Source organism: Engystomops pustulosus, chromosome 4, assembly GCF_040894005.1.
Source record: "Engystomops pustulosus chromosome 4, aEngPut4.maternal, whole genome shotgun sequence".
Classification (NCBI taxonomy): Eukaryota; Metazoa; Chordata; class Amphibia; order Anura; family Leptodactylidae; genus Engystomops; species Engystomops pustulosus.
Window position 1 is genome coordinate 15,030,983 of NC_092414.1, and position 21,043 is coordinate 15,052,025.

Sequence of the window (21,043 nt, forward strand, 5' to 3'; positions counted from 1 at the left end):
CCGTGATGTTTTCTGTCCCATTGTGTTTGGAGCAGCAGGAGGATAATGTCACGTCTCGTCGTTGTATCTGCGGGGTGTTTTTTTTTAGTTTCGTCGTTGTGGGGTCAGGCGGCTTGTCGAGCGCAGGTTCTGCCCTGACAGTTTTGTCTGATCAGCGTCGAGTGTTATGAGCTTAGATGCACTTGTGTTGTGACTTCTGGTTGGGACCTTTTTAGTACGAGTCGAAATTGTCAGCAGGTTTTAAAGGGATCGGTTTGGGCACGCAAAGGTTTTTGGCAGTGGGTGCGAAAATGTTTTGTAATGTTGCAAAAGTTTTGGCAGTGGCTGCGGCGTCTATCTGGAGCCCTGCGTTGGCCAGCATGTCGTGCAGTTGGTGCCACCTTTCACTAGGGTCTATGATAAGGTTCCTGCAGAGGTCACCAGGAGACCCCGGTAAGTTCTCAAATGTAAGGATGTCTATAACATATTTGGGTACCATTGAAACCATGACTGGGGCCATTTGCATTTGGTCTTCTGAAGAACATTTGAGTCTCGTGGTGGGTCAGTGTGGCTTGTCGAGGTCAATTCCCTGTGGCCATGGGTCAGTGTGGCTTGTCGAGGTCAATTCTCTGTGGCCATGGGTCAGTGTGGTTTGTGGAGGTCCATTCCCTGTGGCCATGGGTCGGTGTGTCTTGGGAGACCCAGTCATCTCTTGCCGCGGTTGGCTTGGCTTGTGGAGGCCACTCGCCTCTAGTGGTTGTCTGGTTTACTTTGTGAGGGACTTTCGTCAATCGAGGCAGGTGGCTGTGCCTTGTGGGGGTCAAATGACTATCGTGATTTTTATGGTGTGTCTGGAGGGAGCCAGTGGTGGGCCACATGTTATGTGTGAGCAACTAACCTCTGGTGCTGGGATGAGGTGTCTTGGTGGATCCCGTCACCTCTCTTGGCAGTTGGCTTGGCTTTTGGAGGCCAATTACGTGAAGTGATGGGCCGGAGTGTCTTGGAGGAGCCAGTTTCCTCTTGTGGTAGTTGGCTTGACTTATAGAAGCCTATTCCCTGTGGTGATGGGCCGGTGTTTCTTGGGTGGAGTTGTGGAGACCAGTTGCCTCTCGTGTTTGGCTTTATTATTTTGTGAGGGACATATACCTTCATGGGGAGGTGTTTCTTGCAGAGCCAGTCGTTTCTTGTGGCAGATTTGGTGTGGCTTGAGCGGGGCAGTTGCCTCTAGTAATGGGCTGGTGTGTTTTGGGGGAGACAGTTTTCTCTTTTGGCAGGTCAATGTGGCCTGCTAGAACCAGTTAACCTCTGGTAGCTGGCTGGTGTCTTATGTTTGACCAACTCGCCTATGGTATTGGGCCAGTGTGTCTTTGGGAAGTCTCTAGTGGTGGTTGGTTTGGTTTGTGGAATCCCATCTCCACCGCATCTAGCTGTGGACATTTAGTCCGAGTGATTGGGCAGGTGTGTCTTGCCGGAGCCAGTCGTGTCTCATGGTTTGTGGTGGCCAATTGCCTCTGGAGATGGGCTGGGGTGTCTTTGTTTCTCGTTGGTTGCCTTCAGCCTCTCCAGGGATACTTGGTGGAGATGCATCTTCTCTGAACGGGCTTCCTTGAGAAGTTCCACTTCCTGGAAGATTTTAAGAGTATCCATTGGCAAACCCAACTTACCCAATGCTACTATGTCTTGGAGAAGCGGTCAATATCCTATCGCACCCAACGCATCATTCTCCTGCGCTTCTACAAGACCTTGGTTTCCCTCTTTGTATGGATTATAATGTATTCAGTTACGTCGGAGCCCGGTAGCGTATTTTGCATCGTCTGCTCCGGTGCTTTGGCTCCAGAATCGTTCTGCTGTGACGGGAAGTTTCTCGCTCTTTCAGATGTGATATTGACTCCGCACCCGATCATTGCCAGCGTTTCTGATTTAAGACCAAAAAAAAGTGGATTTTGATGATAAGGCTTTATGGTGCGGGCCGACGGCGCCAGGGAGAGGGATGATAGATGGTGGGACCGGAGCAGGACGGGAAAATTTTCACGATATTGCTAATCCATTGTTCAGCAATGCGTTTTATTCTCGGTGGTAATGAGTGAAGTAAGGGCTGGTCCTGCCTGTACAAACCGATCCCTACGTGAGGACCTTCCAGTGATCAGCTGACGAGGAAGGTCCTTCACTGAGATCGTCCTTCACTTAGATCAGTCACGACACCAAAGGTCCATGAGAAGAAAGAGCGCTGTGACTACTTCCGACAACTGATCCAAAGGGGTCCTGGTTTATGCCCCCCCCCCCCGATCTGATATTATCCTAAGAAACAATGACATTCCGAATGTTCTGTACGTTTAGTTGCACCCTACCGTTCACCGTGTAGTTGTTCATCCTTATCTTGCCCACTCAGACGAAGAAAATGAACCTTTTTTATTTTTTTGGGGAATGGCTAGTAGCCCTGGGTATCCATGAAGGTATTGTGATCATCGTCTTGTGTGCCGAAGAGATAACGGGCTCCCTTTGATGTCGCAGAAAGGGGATAATCCGGGCGTCAGTTGATCCATAGAATTACACCATCTCCCTATTGTCCGTCAAAAAAATAAAAAAATAAAAAAAAAAGTTCTTTGGAAAACTTCAATCTCTGAATAGGGTACGGATTGTCCATCGTCTACAATAATAAATTTCAAGTCTTTGCATTGAAGATGGTCACGGTGTACAGAATTACTTATCCTGTAGTGTATTGTACTCCAGAGCTGCACTCACTATTCTGCTGCTGGTGCAGTCACTGTGTACATACATGACATTACTTATCCTGTACTGATCCTGAGTTACCTCCTGTATTATACTCCAGAGCTGCACTCACTATTCTGCTGCTGGTGCAGTCACTGTGTACATACATGACATTACTTATCCTGTACTGATCCTGAGTTACATCCTGTATTATACCCCAGAGCTGCACTCACTATTCTGCTGCTGGTGCAGTCACTATGTACATACATGACATTACTTATCCTGTACTGATCCTGAGTTACATCCTGTATTATACTCCAGAGCTGCACTCACTATTCTGCTGCTGGTGCAGTCACTGTGTACATACATGACATTACTTATCCTGTACGGATCCTGAGTTACATCCTGTATTATACACCAGAGCTGCACTCACTATTCTGCTGCTGGTGCAGTCACTGTGTACATACATGACATTACTTATCCTGTACTGATCCTGAGTTACATCCTGTATTATACTCCAGAGCTGCACTCACTATTCTGCTGCTGGTGCAGTCACTGTGTACATACATGACATTACTTATCCTGTACTGATCCTGAGTCACATCCTGTATTATACTCCAGAGCTGCACTCACTATTCTGCTGCTGGTGCAGTCACTGTGTACATACATGACATTACTTATCCTGTACTGATCCTGAGTTACATCCTGTATTATACCCCAGAGCTGCACTCACTATTCTGCTGCTGCTGGTGCAGTCACTGTGTACATACATGACATTACTTATCCTGTACTGATCCTGAGTTACATCCTGTATTATACCCCAGAGCTGCACTCACTATTCTGCTGCTGGTGCAGTCACTGTGTACATACATGACATTACTTATCCTGTACTGATCCTGAGTTACATCCTGTATTATACACCAGAGCTGCACTCACTATTCTGCTGCAGGTGCAGTCACTGTGTACATACATGACATTACTTATCCTGTACTGATCCTGAGTTACATCCTGTATTATACCCTAGAGCTGCACTCACTATTCTACTGCTGGTGCAGTCACTGTGTACATACATGACATTACTTATCCTGTACTGATCCTGAGTTACATCCTGTATTATACTCCAGAGCTGCACTCACTATTCTGCTGCGGGTGCAGTCACTGAGTACATACATGGATTATACATCACGCGTAGGGATGGTAGCCCAGCTGGTCGTATGGAATACTGGATATCGGACCAAAGACATTTAGTAGAGGTCCTCAGGGAACAATTTACTAGATTTACCACATTTCGGGGCAGCGGTTTTGCTAATAGTAAAGGGAATTTAGTTCTGTGAAATCCCGATGAGAAGGAACTCTCCGTATCGTACCTGTGCGGGATAGGAGCGGGAGGAGAGATCCCTCCGGTGGTGTAGCGCTGCCGTGCGATCAGTCACTAATCAGGGAGTCTCATGTGCGGCGGTTGCGGCGTGTGTATCCGCATTGATTGTCGACGTAAGCGACACTCGGAATCAATTGCTGTGTAAATATTTAGTGCTCTCGCCGAAATTACATCTCGCAGCAGTTGTGCTCTTACATAATGTCCCACCTGCCGCCGAACATTTCAATTTATATATATTTTTTTTTTTCTGCATCAATTTTCCCTTTGCAGATTCATGATGATGATGATGTCGTCTCATTAGTGAATTTTTTTTTTTTTCCATCATTTGCTTAAGCGAGTGTCTAATTTCTGCTGATTGGTGTCGGGATTGAAGTGCGGAGTCATTTGGGAACGTTGCGATACATGGGGAAAGTAACGAGGAATCATCATCCTTCCCGAGAACCTTCATCTGGGACTAGAACCATCCCCTTCTTTAAAGAGGACTTTTTACCATCCCCACTAACTTTAAAGGAGTTGTCCGAGATTATAAACAAAAAACATATCTAGCAATGGTCTCGGGGAGGACTGTACTATTTAATTATTCCGGCACTCACAAATGGCGGTTCGGGACGCCAAAAGTGTCAGAAAAGGGAAGTACAGGCTTATTTATTTGTACACCCCCAGCTCAGGCCACCTTTAAATTTTTTTTACAATCTCAGACAACCCCTTTTAATAGGCAATGATCCGCCAATTCACCCAGTAGTCCCCCATTGATTCTGAGTTGGCAGGGCTGTCTGTACTTGCCAAAGACCACCCATTTGACAGTAGAGCGCTACCCTAATTAGCGTATATGGTGGTGAAACTATGGTAGCTCTCTAATGTCAAATGGATGGGTCAGATCCGACGCAGCAGCACGTACCTGAAAGTAGAGTACTTAATTGGCATATACGGTATTGAAACTAAGTACTCTACTTTCAGGAAGGTGCTGCTTCGCCGGATCTGACAGCCTGGCTCCACCCATTTGACATTAGAGATCTGTAAATGATGACCTTGGTTAAGGAAGTAGAAAGAAAGTTCCCAACAACACCAGAATTGGTGGATTACCACCTGTTAGAGTTGATGAGGTGGTCAAAGTTTCTCTTTCGAATTCCTGGAGGCCACAAATGTAACAAAACCAAAAAAAGCGTGTACTTGCCTTGCTCAGACTTCCAGTTCCCACGTTGTGTTGGTACTTTAACTCCTGTAGGTGGTTACAGGTGCCATCGGGTCATGGGCAACGCTTCAGGTCAAGGCCTTCACAGACCAGACTCAAAATGTCAAAATTGACGACTCAAGATCGAAGGAGGCCGCAGACGTAGTTAAGAACATGAGAACTGGCGTGACGCATGGGCAGATTTAAGATTCAGGTGCCCTTGAAGTTCCTGAAAAACCTCTTTAAGCAATGTGCAATCAAGGTGGACAAACTGGCCAGTTAGGGCCACTCCAACTGGGGAATTTCCAAAAATGGACTAGAAGTTATCCAATATGTTTGAGGGCAACACCATTTCCCTTATTAATATGGCTTTTGGGCTCTTCTTCTTTTTCCCCAGATGTTGGGTTATATCTGTCCCATGGTTTTCATCTCCTGCGATACCATATACAAATCTAATTTTCATAAGTTTAGTGTTGTATGCACAATGCCACTAGGCAGCAGTAAAGTTCTAGGTGATTCTTGGCGTCTTAACGCCAACTTTTTGGGTCTTCATTTCTTGTTACGTTATTGACTCCAAATGGAACTCAAGTTGAAGCTTGTGGTGCCGTGTTATATCGAGCTCCATTATATTTTCAGAACTTGGGGGGGGGGGGGGGGGGGAGTCCAACCACGTCCGAGTGTTTTCAAGTAGCGTTCACAACATCTAAAGATTGACAACTTCAGTAGTCAATAGCCCGGAAAGGTTTTTCTCTTCACCTTTTGGTTGAGCAGAAGCTCTTGAGCACCTCTGATCTTTGTACTACGAGTAGTCACGTTCTGATGACTGATCACAGACCCGGCAGCTTCTGTGCCCTGGTAGCAGGTGCACTGGAAATTATTCTCGAGAAATGGTTTCAGATTGTTTCCTGCGATTCCCGACGAGTCCTTTGCCTATTTGGCTTCGCGAGCCGCAAACAGATTAGATTGTTCCACTTCACAGTCCCTTGTGGAAACTATTGTCTAGAAGTGGAAGTGAGCTTGACGGGGACAGAACACGACGTACTTGGCGGACCGCTGCCTCAATTGGTCAAGGCTTTAGGTCTGTGACTCCGGCTGCTTGCCAGCTTTTGGTCAAGGTATGTTGTATTGGCAGTGGTCCCGTGTACGTGACTGTGTCCCCTCCCAATGCCGGCAGCTTGGTGCTTGGCCTCTTAAGTATCTCACAGTGAATTGATGGAGTAATTAATTTTTATTTTCCCTCCAGTCCCTAGTCTCCCATTCGAAAATGGGGAAGATGTACTGCATGAGTACTTTCGTTTGTATGGTAGATATTTAGCCATCTTGCAAACCAATCCTTTCCCCTCTTCCTTTTCCTCCTCTTCTCATGCTTCTTTTTCCACATCCTGTTTCTTTGCCTATTCTTGTACCCTCTGCCTGTTATTCCCCTTCCTCTGCTCGTCCTCCTTCTACTTCTTGTTCCTCTTCCTCTGCCCCCCTATTCATGCCGCTCTTCCTCTGCCCCCCTATTCATGCCGCTCTTCCTTGCGCCCCCCTCTTCATGACGCTCCTCCTTGCGCCCCCCTCTTCATGACGCTCCTCCTTGCGCCCCCCTCTTCATGACGCTCCTCCTTGCGCCCCCCTCTTCATGACGCTCCTCCTTGCGCCCCCCTCTTCATGACGCTCCTCCTTGCGCCCCCCTCTTCATGACGCTCCTCCTCTGCGCCCCCCTCTTCATGACGCTCCTCCTCTGCGCCCCCCCCCCTTCATGACGCTCCTCCTTGCGCCCCCCTCTTCATGACGCTCCTCCTCTGCGCCCCCCTCTTCATGACGCTCCTCCTCTGCGCCCCCCTCTTCATGACGCTCCTCCTCTGCGCCCCCCTCTTCGTGACGCTCCTCCTCTGCGCCCCCCTATTCGTGCCGCTCCTCCTCTGCGCCCCCTATTCGTGCCGCTCCTCCTCTGCGCCCCCCTATTCGTGCCGCTCCTCCTCTGCGCCCCCCTATTCGTGCCGCTCCTCCTCTGCGCCCCCCTATTCGTGCCGCTCCTCCTCTGCGCCCCCCTATTCGTGCCGCTCCTCCTCTGCGCCCCCCTATTCGTGCCGCTCCTCCTCTGCGCCGCCCTATTCGTGCCGCTCTTCTTCTGCTGCCCCCCCATTCGTGCCGCTCTTCTTCTGCTACCCCTTCCCTCCCATTCGTGCCGCTCTTCTTCTGCCGCCCCCCCTTATTTGTGCCACTCTGCCCCCCATTGCTTCTTCCCGTTCCCTTTCCTACTCAGCTTTTTATAGTGATTATATACTTGTATTTTATTTCTGTGCTATTACGCTTAAAAAAAAAAAGCAAAAAAAAAGTACTCTCCATTGTCTGTCTTCTATTTTGGTTGGTGGATTTTGGACAGGCCCCTCTCCCGGGCATTCACTCTTTTCGAAGGCTGTGTGCCATTGTCACGTGGCTGGCTCCGATCTACAGATATCTGTACATGTGTGTTTGTACATAGATGCACACAATTTTAAATGTGATCTATCATCTTTTGCTTTTTTTTTTGTGCTTTTACCGATCCTTAGTAATGTATAGAGCAGTCCTCCCGTCAGTCGTCTTCTAAAGACCTGACCTACTGTACGTTGCTTACATGTCTAATTTCACTTGGCTCTAATGAATAGGTTTGTCCTCTACGAGACTTTCCGGCTCTTAACCCCTGCTCGGCGCTGCCAAGGAGCCCTGTACGACCTATTGTAATGTAATCCTCTACGCTTTGTCCGTGAGCAGCTCAGGCTAGGATCCCAGCACCTTAGGGAGAACACGGCACATTTTGGTCATGGCCAAGGTCTGACTTCCAATTTAGAAAAAAAAAATTTGTATAATTCCTTTTTAGTTCTGAATTCTCCAATTTTTCACACTTGGATATGTAGCAGCCTTAGAAGACTCCACAACGCGCCTGTAAAACAATGGGGGAAGTCTTGTTCTTGGCGGGCAACGTGTCCTCATGTGAACCTTGCTCTAACATGAGTTTTGGTAAATATATTTAGACTGTACCGGTATCTACAGAACGTGAACAAAAATAACGAATATTCGGTCGTTGTTGACTTTTCGAGAGGGTGAGCCCTTCGATTCCGGCACTGGAACGGTTTTCGGATACTCACGGATTGGTCTATTTTTAATACATTTTACTGGCACTGCATTAATTGCCGGTAAATTGCTTATGAATCGCCTGATAAATCCCACGGTCAGCGCGGTCATTGATCTCTGTGAAGATTCCACCTTCCTTCCTATCTGCTTACACCGCAGCTAAACCCGGACCATAGATCAGCCTCGCTGAGAACATTGACAGCATCGGGTTTTGTCTACGGAGGATTTATGGCCGTCAGGAATGAGGTTTTTTTTTTTTTCTTTTAACCCTTGCCAGTTATGTTTGGCATATTTTGGACTTTGGAAAAACCTGCAGTCACTCCTTGCCAATCCTGAAGGAACTTTTTGTAGACCATTAAGTTGAGGTTTCACTTTTATTTGTGGTGAGCTCTCTCTACATTGAAAACGATGGTACAATATTGCGCAATAGAGTTGTTTCTCCTAAATCCCTTTCTCATCCAATCCCTTTCCCTTCCTTGGTTGAGCTTGATGGACCCGTGTAAACTATAATGTTGGTGCTCTTGTGTAGAAGACACCAAGGACAATTATATTGCTCATTTATCAATGAAGGATATTCGGAAGGGTCCCGAAAAAAGCAGGAGACCTTCCAAGTTCTCGAAACAGTGGGTAAACTTCACAACCACCTATATTCGGGGACACAGCGAAGGGAAATAGCAGGCAACTACGTCTCTTCCAAACTAATGGTACACCTTGACGCTAAGTCTGCAGTTTCACTTGGTGGTGCGCTCCGAAGTGATGCAAAGGTCAATATAGGATAAAGACATCCAAATGAAGAGAAGAAGACAGGTCACTCACCAGTACGTGAAAATTTATTGTAGCCGACAGGAGCAGGTAGAGAGTTGCCGGACACCCCACAAACGACGTAGTTTGTGGTGTGTCTGGCACCTCTTTACCTGCTCCAGTCGGCTGCAATAAATTTTCACGTACTGGTGAGTGACCCGTCTTCTTCTCTTCATTTGGATACCTATATTGGGGGCCCTGGAATACTTAACACGTGGTGTGGTTTCTTTTTTGTGCCGAAATGCTGTGTTCCCGTCACAAGAGAGCGTTACTCTCCTATATGGGTGGTCCTTTAGAAGAAGACTTGGATACCCGCAGAAAACGTTGCAGCACGTTCTTCTTCAACCTGGACCTGCTTTGGTTGCACTCAGGTTGGCACTTATTTAACATCGTAGACAATGCTGAGAGGCCAACGGTTGGCCAAAACAAGTCCCTGGACCCTCGGAACTTCCAATTTTGGAAGATCTGGAAATTACAGCGATGCTGGATCTGGGCAAGTACCCCTGCCCCAGGAATTTTCACAAATAGACTTAAGAAATGTGTACTAAAAGGGTTCAACCACTTGGACCCCCAGATATCACAATGTAGGCATCGGCTAGTCCGGCAGCCCGATAGAAGTGAATGAAGGTCCAGCATCTTTTTGTCAAATACCGATGGGGCGGTTGAAGTGTGAGAACCTTCTTCAAGGGTAAAATCCTTTAAATTAAAAAAAATAAAAAATAAATAAAAAAATTGTTGTCTTGTATATAATTTGTTGGTTTATGCCTAGGAATCGGGGAAGCTATAAACGGTTGCAAACCCTTTTTTTGATATAGGTTTAAGTGTAGTCCTAATGCCGATTTTTATACTGATGGCTGTGTTTCAGGGGAATTATTTTAGTCCATATTGTTACCGAAAGGGACATTTTACTATATTATATAAATTTTTTTAGTTCTTTTTAGAGATCCTTTTGATTTGAGGGAACAGGAGACTTTTAGTCTTGCTGTGGGAGTCTTGCATTGCTTAGGCCCAGAAGGTTCCTCATAGTAAAGGCTGTGTAATCGAGAATGTGACATTAAAGTGATATACGGAGGACGCCTGAGGGAACGCAACTGACTTCATTGTCTCGGCTTCCCGGGCCGGGCCCGTTGTGAAATATTTATAATTGCTGTCCTTTAACAAAAAAGGAAAATCCTCCATTGCCGTCCTGGGTAATGACTCCGGAGGCCTATTGGATTTTACATTGTGTTACAGACTGCAGTGGGGTCTGATGTGCTTGGTGACTGAACGTGTGACACATAATGGATCTGGCACCAATCTGTTCTCCTCGGAGCGGCTTGTTTTTGCTGTGGTGTCTTCACAGTACAGTCTCTTGGAGCGTTCTGTTCTCTGGATGTCAGGCGTTGTGATGCTGTTGGCCTAGTTCTTCACGACAATTTGTTCTTCTTAGAGAAGAAAAATCTGATTACTACAGCTTACTATACTATCATTGCCCACTCGGTTGAAAACGTGGAGAGGATATGACTCGGGATCTGGTTTACTATTGGCTACGAAGGGGGAAATGTACCTCTATATCGAGCTTTATTAATCTGATATTTCAAAAAAAACGGAAGCCAGTTTGAACCCAACTTATGAAGCTCGTAGAACATCTCTAATGGTCATACACCATTATATGATTACATCATGGCCACCTATTTGATCCCACCCGAATTTACCATATGAACAATCCCCTACTGATGATGTTAAAGCAGCTTTTCGAACCCACTGTAAGATGGTCAAATGGTGGCATAAATCATGCCTTGACTGATTTTTTTTGAGGGAAAACTAGCATTCGAAGGACAGCTAAGACCTGCCCAATGTCGGCCTGGAGATTTAGGGGAGATTTAGGGGTCATCAGATGAAAATATTTGGGGGAGCCATCATCCATCAACGCATAGTTGAACAACCTTGGTAGTTTCCAAACAAGCTTTATCTTCTCCTGGTCATCCGGGATCCAGTTTTGGGTAGAAGTTGGGGGCCCACTGGAGGATCCTCTGGTGCTCTAATTGGCCAGTCTGTCTATGGATCCATATCGTGTAGGGATAGTTTTACATGTAATAGGGTATTTCTTAAACTCTGGTTGGATTCACGATTTGGTAAAGTTGTACATATTTGACATTTTGGGCAGATAGTTGGATGGGGCAGCCATGAAGGATCTTGTTCTTTCGCGAAATGTCAGTGTACATGTAATACCCAGTATGGACTAAAACATGTATACATCATACTTCAACTGTGAACCTTCATCTTGTGGTCACCTTTAAGGAGCTTAATAAACCTGTGAAGATTATGTTCGGACAGTCTCTTAGCTGATTCCAGATGAGAGCCTTTAGGCTTTCAGTTGTGCTTTGGATGTGCACACTAACGTGGACTGTTCCTTGTTCGTGTGATGTGATGTAATGAGAAACAACAGATCGCCTGGACAACTCTGCCTTCCTGCAACCTTAACATTAAAAGAGTAAAAGTTGTACGAAGGTTGCGTCACCCACTTGAATGTTGCATTAGAAACTGAAAATGAAACTGGAGAAGTTTTGTGTTCTTGGTTTCTTTAATTTGATGGTGCCTATTGGCAGATTTATTTTATTTTTTTTATTCAAGCTTTATTAACAATTGAAAGATAACGTAAGACAAAAAAAAAAGCACTGGCTGCCATTTTGCTGCTTCAGCTGCTTGGCCTCTTAAGAGTGCTGACATTACATGGTAATGATGCTCTTTAAGAAAGTCTTTAATAAGAACTTGTCACATCACATCGACACTTAAGATGGACCATAAGGAGGGGGCGCGGGCCTCTTGCCACTTGATTACACCTGGCACAATGTAGCAGCGACTTGAGGAGCCAGTTGTGATCGACCGGCCTCTACATAACAACTGGTTCTCCGTCTGCTCTTGAATAAAGGCAACGACTTGAAGTAAATGGAGATCAAAGAAGAACCTTGAAAGAGCAATTTAGGTCACATTGAGTGGGCCCATCCCCCGCACCTACCATTCACTTTAGTGACTGTCTCTTTAAGGTGCTCACTAGTTCTTGATCACTTAGGGTGCTGCTCACTGCCCGGGCCAACCACAAGTTAACGTGATACACTGCCATATGGATGTTCATGAATTATTAGCAGAGGTCGGTGCCTTTTGCTTTTCAAGAGCTGCCTCCGCGTATCTATGGATCATAACCGTGTAACGCAGACCTCTGAAATTTTAATGTGCACCTCATGTCTCTTTATTGTGGCAGTCATCATTATCTGGTCGTAAATCGCCGCCAGTGAGGCTTGCCCTCGTAAAATTGACCTATTAGCTGAGACGTGAGGCAGACTCTGGCTCGTGTGAAAGCTATGCCATGTCCTTAAAGATTTCTTAGTCTCAGGGCCAAATGTATTATCTTTTTACACAGATTGAGGGGGGAATTGCCTTCATCTATGACCAGCATGTCAAGCGAGCCGAGCGATGGGGAGGCGTCTTAGACTGATTTTTCAAAATGGCGGAAAATCTATATGTATCATTGAACCTTTCCACCAGCCATCCAATTTGACAAATTGAAGCACTCAATAATTCCTCCCACCGCCTAAATCGAAAACATCCCAATGTGATTGTTCCTTAACTAGGTAAAATTGGAGTTTTCTTGATCTTGTGGTGACCCCCCAAGGTAGAAAAGTGTGGTGATCAGGTGTATTGACGTTCGCTGTATCCTACAGTGCCTTATTAAATTTATTGTGCCGAGGCTGAATGTTTAGGTAGACCCCATATTGTCTCTAGTACGAAATCTAGACCTCGCTCTGTGAGGTAAATGTCTTGGCAACGTAAATGATGATGCCTGATCTGGCTGATAACAGGGAACAATAGATTGTGTTTGCGAGACCGTGTGAAAACAGGTTAACGGGGTGGTTTCAACCCCTGACTCCTGGGCGTTATAGATCAGTATCTGTAGGCGATTGACACACTGCTGTGTCTCTCACCGGGCTGACCTGATTTTTAACTAGGTGACTAAAAGGTCATAACTGGTTACCTAACCTAGGCTTATGTGACACACCGATTAGATGAGTATTCATAAGGACCAGTTCTCACGTAATCGCTGAAAATCCGAGCTGTCATAATATTAAAGTGGCTGAGAACCATTAGCGAGACTAGGCCTCGTTCCCATAGCGACCTGTCAGTACTTTGCTTAGATTTCATAAATTCCTGAGGAAAAATGAAAGCAGCACTGTGATTGGCTGTTATTAGTCCCAATATTTTCAGGTGATGAGGTACGGAATGATCATATTGGCGATCGATCACCTGCTGTATAGTTGCAGCCAGGCGATGTAAAAGGCCAGTTAAACGAGGGCCGATTAACCTGCATATATAATCGATCAGCACTCGAAATGACCAGACAATGGGCCATCGTAAAAGAGATTTTATACGCCGGGAGACCAGTCGTTGCTATAAAGATGTGGTAATTGAAGCAGGATAAGCAGCTGACAACGCTAATTTTCCAGTTACAATACGTTGCGTTATTTTTATCATAACGCGGGTCTGCCACACATTCTGAGGTAAAAAGATAAATAAAAAATCTCCGTCCGCCCAAAAAGTTTCATGTTGCACAAGTTTAGGCTATGTTCACTCTCTTGAGTTCTGTTTTTGGCACTTTTTTTTTTCTCCTAGTCTTTTATCTTGTTTGTTTTCACATCTCTGGAGGTTACATAAGGGGGTGGGCTACCACAGTGGCACCTAAGAAGATAAACATCAAAGGGCGCTGACCGGATGGGAATGTGCCTTGGATAACACCCTATCCCTTACACTACACTTTCTGGTTCTCTGCAATTTTGCTGGATAGACATGTACTGATAAGGCCTTCTCCATAGACCTGTGATCGTGAGGGGTTTCCTCCGATCTGTCATCTGACTTGTGTCGATCAGCACTTGTTTTCTTTGGTCTTTACAGAACATGAGGCGATCACTACCTCGTTCATTCAGTTTCGTGAAGTTATTATATTGCGGGAACAAGCTCTCCTCGTTTGGTCAATCATCAACTATTCTGAGATTTAGTGATGGATATGGGATAGTTGAACCACCGTCGATCAGTTCGATGAATTGGTCCTGGCGTTCAAAGGCCTGTGACATTGACATTGTTCTTGCTCCATCCCACAGTCACTAAACTATGTACAGTATTTTTCGGACTATAAGGCGCACCGGAGTATAAGGCGCACCATCAATAAATGCCTGCTAAAACGTCTAGGCTCATATTTAAGGCGCACCGGATTATAAGGATGAATGTCCAGCAGGTGGCAGACCTGTGCACAGTTCAAGGCAGCTGTTGTCTGTAAGTACAGTTCATATATAAGGCGCACTGGACTATAAGGCGCACAGTTGATTTCTGAGAAAATCAAAGGATTTTTTGTGCGCCTTATAGTCCTAAAAATACGGTACACAATGGATTGTAGGTTGAGGGTGCAGCCACACATTCTACTTCTGGCTTCAAAAACTGCATCTGAAAAACTGGTGTGATTCATAATGGATGAGGACTTATCATTAAGGGGTGCAGCTCCTCCTCTATTTTGACTCCACTCTTAGTTTGGGCATCTGAACAACTGAACGTGTGGATGCAACCTGATCCTCATCCAAAAAAATATTGGTGATATTCCACTTTTTAAGGTTAGCCATCAACATTAGCTACTCGTCGTCTCAAACATGTTTGGATACCGGCCAGTTGTAGGTAAGCAGGATGGTCAACCGGTTTATGTAACGCGTTTTGGCAGTTTGCGAATACACAGAGATCCCGTTGCGTGCCTTCGCGATACGTGTTTCCAGGTGACGCACCTGTTCACACCCTGCAGTAACATGAAATTTATTTGCAGCCTTTTTTTGTTAACCTTCACCCCCACCCCCCCCATACCCACCCCCACCCCCGCTATGTCCCGCTCTACGGAGAGTTTCTTTACGACTTGGGCACGACTCGGGATAAACATTTTGAAAGAAAGAAGTGGAACTGAAATCTTTTGGAAAGCATTAGCTGTGGAAACGCCCCTCCACCTGGCGAAACCGTTCTCGAGCTATTTTCGAGTGTCCGACAGATGTGGAAGAAGAAACGCAGCTGTCAGGGACTTGTCCTGGAGTGTTCACACTATGTGCCAGCCGCCTACGCCGCGTGGGGTGGGGGTGAAAACTCTAAACAGACTTTGAATGTTACATCTTGTTAGGGACAAGCCAACTCTATGGTTACTGACGCATCCCTCACATGTTGGCCTGGTCGTAAATTGTGTCTCGAGGTAAATACAGTTGTCCTATATCTCTACAATATGTCTTTGCCCGGACAATTTAAGGGTTTTTCTACTATGACCCCATTCGTCACCCGCGTTGGCAAACCGGCAGCTGTTCTGTCTATCCTGATGTTTTTGACTACTCTGGACGAACCATGTAGCCCAAATATTTACCTTTTTTTTTAATTTGTGGGGGATGGGGTTGTAACTGACAGGATTTTTAGTTGTGTGTTAAGTCCTATTGCTTTTCAGGGTTCATTTCTTGCTTTCTGGCGTGTTGTAAAATCTCTCCACTGTACCAATAACGGCAAGTTTTCCATCAAATTTTTAGTTCCTGCCCCGGAACCGCTCTATGACCACAGTGGTTTTCTAATTGTTCAGCCTCCTGCAATCTGCACAGCCGGGTGCCTCCACTGATACTATTTTCTGTCTGCTGTTTTGCCTTTTTTTCCACCATTTTTTTTTTTTAAAGGGAATTGCCCTAATTACGTTGTGCTGCCTGTTTCCTGTAATTAAGATCAAAGCGGCGGCGGTTCTCTCCTTTACAGCTCCATAGCAGGAGATCACTGAGGCAGCAGCTTCCCTTCGGCAGCATCTTCACAATTTTTAGTTTTTTTTGTTTAACGTTGGAATAAATATCATATGAATTATATTTTATGCCACATTAGGACTTCGGCCTTCAATTACATTACTGTGGGGGGGTTTTAATACCCTGCTCAAGGAGTTTGATATACCGGATACAAATGTCATTTGTTGAGATTTCTCCTTATATCGGAAGAGTAAAGGCAGTCCCCTACTTAAGGACACCCGACTTAAAGACGACCCCTCTGACCACTGTGACCTCTGGTGAAGTTCTCTGGAAGCTTTAGTTTGGGTCCCAGGCTGCAGTGATCAGCTGTAAGGTTTCTGTAATTTAGACGCCTTCCCCCGCTTGCGCTTGTTCTCGTCCGTTCGACGCCTTCCCCCGCTTGCGCTTGTTCTCGTCCGTTCGACGCCTTCCCCCGCTTGCGCTTGTTCTCGTCCGTTCGACGCCTTCCCCCGCTTGCGCTTGTTCTCGTCCGTTCGACGCCTTCCCCCGCTTGCGCTTGTTCTCGTCCGTTCGACGCCTTCCCCCCCCGCTTGCGCTTGTTTTCGTCCGTTCGACGCCTTCCCCCGCTTGCGCTTGTTCTCTTCCGTTCGACGCCTTCCTCCGCTTGCGCTTGTTCTCGTCCGTTCGACGCCTTCCCCCGCTTGCGCTTGTTCTCTTCCGTTCGCCGCCTTCCTCCGCTTGCGCTTGTTCTCGTCCGTTCGACGCCTTCCCCCGCTTGCGCTTGTTCTCGTCCGTTCGACGCCTTCCCCCGCTTGCGCTTGTTCTCGTCCGTTCGACGCCTTCCCCCGCTTGCGCTTGTTCTCGTCCGTTCGACGCCTTCCCCCGCTTGCGCTTGTTCTCGTCCGTTCGACGCCTTCCCCCCGCTTGCGCTTGTTTTCGTCCGTTCGACGCCTTCCCCCGCTTGCGCTTGTTCTCTTCCGTTCGACGCCTTCCTCCGCTTGCGCTTGTTCTCGTCCGTTCGACGCCTTCCCCCGCTTGCGCTTGTTCTCTTCCGTTCGCCGCCTTCCTCCGCTTGCGCTTGTTCTCGTCCGTTCGACGCCTTCCCCCGCTTGCGCTTGTTCTCGTCCGTTCATCGCCTACCCCCTCGCTTGCGCTTGTTCTTGTTTGTTCGATGCCTTCCCCCTCGCTTGCGATTGTTCTTGTTTGTTCATCGCCTACCCCCTCGCTTGCGCTTGTTCTCCTTTGCTCGACGCCTCCCCCCTCACTTGCGCTAGTTCTCGTTCAACGCCTTCCCCCGCTTGCGCTTGTTCCCGTTCAACGCCTTCCCCTGCTTGCGCTTGTTCTCGTTTGTTAGACGCCTTCTCCCTCGCTTGCGCTTGTTCTCGTTTGTTAGACGCCTTCTCCCTCGCTTGCGCTTGTTCTCGTTTGCTCGACGCCTCCCCCCTCGCTTGCGCTTGTTCCCTTTTTGTCTTTTTTTTTTGTTTTTTTTTGGGGGGGGGGGGGGGGCTCACTATATGGCACTTTCTCTCCAGTGTTACGCTGTCTACGCTCAGATGCCTTCTATCTCGCTACTTTCCTGTCGCTGACGCCTGCCCTCTCTAATATGATGATTGTTACCCGGGAATTGGTATGACATGACTGATGGATGTAATCTGTGACATGAGGTTCAATAGGACAAGTACATTAGAGATGTTCTTCTTGAGAAGCTTGACGTGGTCTTCTCACTCCTCTTGTCCCGTTAGTCGTGTAATCATCTCTTCAGCCAAGTGTTGGCAGCTCCGTTGCCAAACAATTTTCTGCAGCGCTCTGGTAACAGCTGCTGTCTTGTGTCATGCGGTGGTCCTAAAATCCCAGTGTTACTAAAGGGATAGGCCTGGTTTCTGACCCAAGGTGATTTCTTGAGGTAGTTACGTCATGGCGTCAAGGCTGGATCATTCTGAGGTGGAACCATGTCCAATTATGCATCAATTGTCGTATTGGTGACCACTTTGTTAGTCCCTGCATCCTATATTTGTACTATATTATTGGGCGCTATTATTCTTAATATTAAAAAATTTTGTGTAATTTTTTATTTTTTATTTAACTTCTGTTTTTTATGTTTTTTTTTTTACATCACAGCTGTGTAAAAGTCGAGGAGCATCAAGCGGCAGATATCGACCTCTACCACTGTCCGAACTGTGAAGTGCTTCACGGGCCCTCCCAATGTAAGTACAGCGTGTAGTAAATAGAATTTTAAGCTTTTATTATGTGGTGTTCCTCCCCTCCCCCCTCCCCCCCCCAAAAAAAAAAAACCTTTTGTGTGTGTTTTTTTTTTTTTTTGTTTTTTTATATATCTAAAATCTTTCCAATATTACCGTTTTGCCAAAGTATCTAAGGGATGTTCTAGGCTCTAACCTATAGGATAGCTCGTGGTCACAGGATACGGGATAACAATCTGATCAGTGGGGGTACAGCACCTGGGACCTCCATTGATCACGAGAATGGACCCCCTCCCCCCACACGGTTCATGTGATGCTAAACTTGTCGTCTCATTCACGGGACCCATTCTGGTGAACTGCAGGGATCTATTCTCGAGTAAGTGGGGGGGCACTAGCTGTTGGACCCTGACCAATAAGATTTTCTTGGCTCTAACCTATAGGATTGGTGATTTGGTCCATAGTTTGTTAGCTCACAGGATAGAGGATAACCATCTGATCGGAAGGGGTCCACCATTGGTGGGTCCTCCATTAATCACGAAAATGGACCCCCAATGTTCATTTAGATGCTAAACCTGCCACATTATTCCGTTAGTGAGAACAGGACCCATTCTGATGAACGGCGAAGGTCTATTCTCGCTTACGTGGGGGGGTCTTAGATGTTGAACCCTGACCTATAAGATGGTGGAGGAGTTGGTACAACCCTCTTGAGTGGAAAGCCTATTGTAAGAACCACCACTTGTAGATGCAACTCCACCGATTCTGCCGAGGTTAGATTAATCGCTCTCAGTTGGAACCATGCATTTGGTTTACTGGGCTGCAGAAGACCTTTGGGCACCACCCACTTGACCATAACCAACCTGATTAGCATATCGTGTCCTGAAATTAACGGTGTCGATTTACTCGGGAGCGGTGGTAGCTAGAGGAGAAATTCCAACTGCATCGGAACACGAGTGAAAGACTGTAACAGTTGGTGTCGGTGTTCTCCGGTTTTCGGTTGACTTTGGTAGCTCTTTAGCCTTTGTCGGACCCGATATTTACGAGCTGAACGTGTTATTTTTGTAATTTTTAAAAAAAAAAAACACATTTCTTTCAATATTCTCCAAATTGTACATTTTTTATGTTGCTTTTTTTTCCAGATTTTATTACTTTGTTTTCTACGGGATAATTTATTTTGACTGTGCGGTCACCAGCAGCGGTATATGGTTTTCTCTCCCGATATTTTTGTGTTTTAATTGTTTTTTTTTTTTTTTTTTTTTTTTGAGTGTATGTGTGTATACGATGACAGTAATTGTTATGACCTGACTGCAGAGCCGGCATTGTGTTTGCCTTGTGGCAGATGAAAGGCAAGTGAGGACAATGCTCCCTCGCTCCGCTTAAAGGCATCTGTGGCATTTTGAAATCGTTCCGCGCATGGACAGTGGGGGCGCTATCTGCCGCTCCGTGCTGATAAAACATCCTCCATGGGGAAACAAAAAGGTGGGGAAAAAAAATTGCAGTAATACAAGATGTTAATGGCCTTGGTCATCTCATGTGGATATCCTCATTACAGACAGACTGTCTGCTTTCCCTCATTTAAAAAAAAAAAAAGTTTTTTTTTTTTTTAAAGTAAAATTGATTATCGTGGAAAGTTGAGCGCTCCACTCCGAGCCTGCGCTTCCATGTAATGAAGAGATAACTGGATCATTGATTCTGCGATGTGGCGGCTGTGGCTGATCTTAATGGCATGCAACACCTCGATTTCAAAATTCGAGGGCTATGAAATCATAAAAAAAAAAATTCTCCACCGAGTAAAAAATGTTTTTGTTTTTTTTGTTGTTGTTGTTTTGTTTATGTTCCATTTTTGGAATTGGTTATTGGAAAATCTTTTAAAAAAATCCTCTAAACTAAATAAAAAATGTAAGGGGGTTTTCCAGTTTGTTTGTTTTTTTTTTTGTTTTTTGTTTTTTTTTTAAGTTGTTGCTTCACCTATCCATTTTTTTATTTATTTTATTTTTTTTTATCTCAAAATACAAAAATAATAATTGGCGAGTCAGCACAGGGTACGGTGAACATGTTTTGTGTAGTTACGTGTCTCTGCCTGTCATGGAAACATTCCTCTAACTTGCCTGCAGTGTTTGATTGTCCTAGTTACAAGGTTGTCAGATAATGAGGGATCTGTACACGAACAGGTGATAATAACCCAATATTCTTACTTTTACTTAAATAACTCATCTGCGCTTGGGGAAAACAAATCCAGGTTGTACTCCAGAGCTGCACTCACTATTCTGCTGCTGGTGCAGTCACTGTGTACATACGTGACATTACTTATCCTGTACTGATCCTGAGTTACATCCTGTATTATACCCCAGAGCTGCACTCACTATTCTGCTGCTGGTGCAGTCACTGTGTACATACATGACATTACTTATCCTGTACTGATCCTGAGTTACATCCTGTATTATACCCCAGAGCTGCACTCACTATTCTGCTGCTGGTGCAGTCACTGTGTACATACGTGACATTACTTATCCTGTACTGATCCTGAGTTACATCCTGTATTATACTCCAGAGCTGAACTCACTATTCTGCTGCTGGTGCAGTCACTGTGTACATACGTGACATTACTTATCCTGTACTGATCCTGAGTTACATCCTGTATTATACCCCAGAGCTGCACTCACTGTTCTGCTGCTGGTGCAGTCACTGTGTACATACATGACATTACTTATCCTGTACTGATCCTGAGTTACATCCTGTATTATACTCCAGAGCTGCACTCACTATTCTGCTGCTGGTGCAGTCACTGTGTACATGACATTACTTATCCTGTACTGATCCTGAGTTACATCCTGTATTATACTCCAGAGCTGCACTCACTATTCTGCTGCTGGTGCAGTCACTGTGTACATACATGACATTACTTATCCTGTACTGATCCTGAGTTACATCCTGTATTATA

General features: G+C 45.8%; 1 protein-coding gene across 2 annotated transcripts in view; it reads left to right on the forward strand.

Moving 5' to 3' along the window:
- The window catches only part of KDM7A (lysine demethylase 7A), a 52,363-nt gene that overhangs the window by 3,088 nt on the left and 28,232 nt on the right, over positions 1–21,043 (forward strand). For both annotated transcript variants that reach the window (XM_072145262.1, XM_072145261.1), the window contains exon 2: positions 18,026–18,111. In XM_072145262.1, the coding sequence (XP_072001363.1) occupies positions 18,026–18,111 (86 nt within the window). The remainder of the gene's footprint in view (positions 1–18,025; positions 18,112–21,043) is intronic.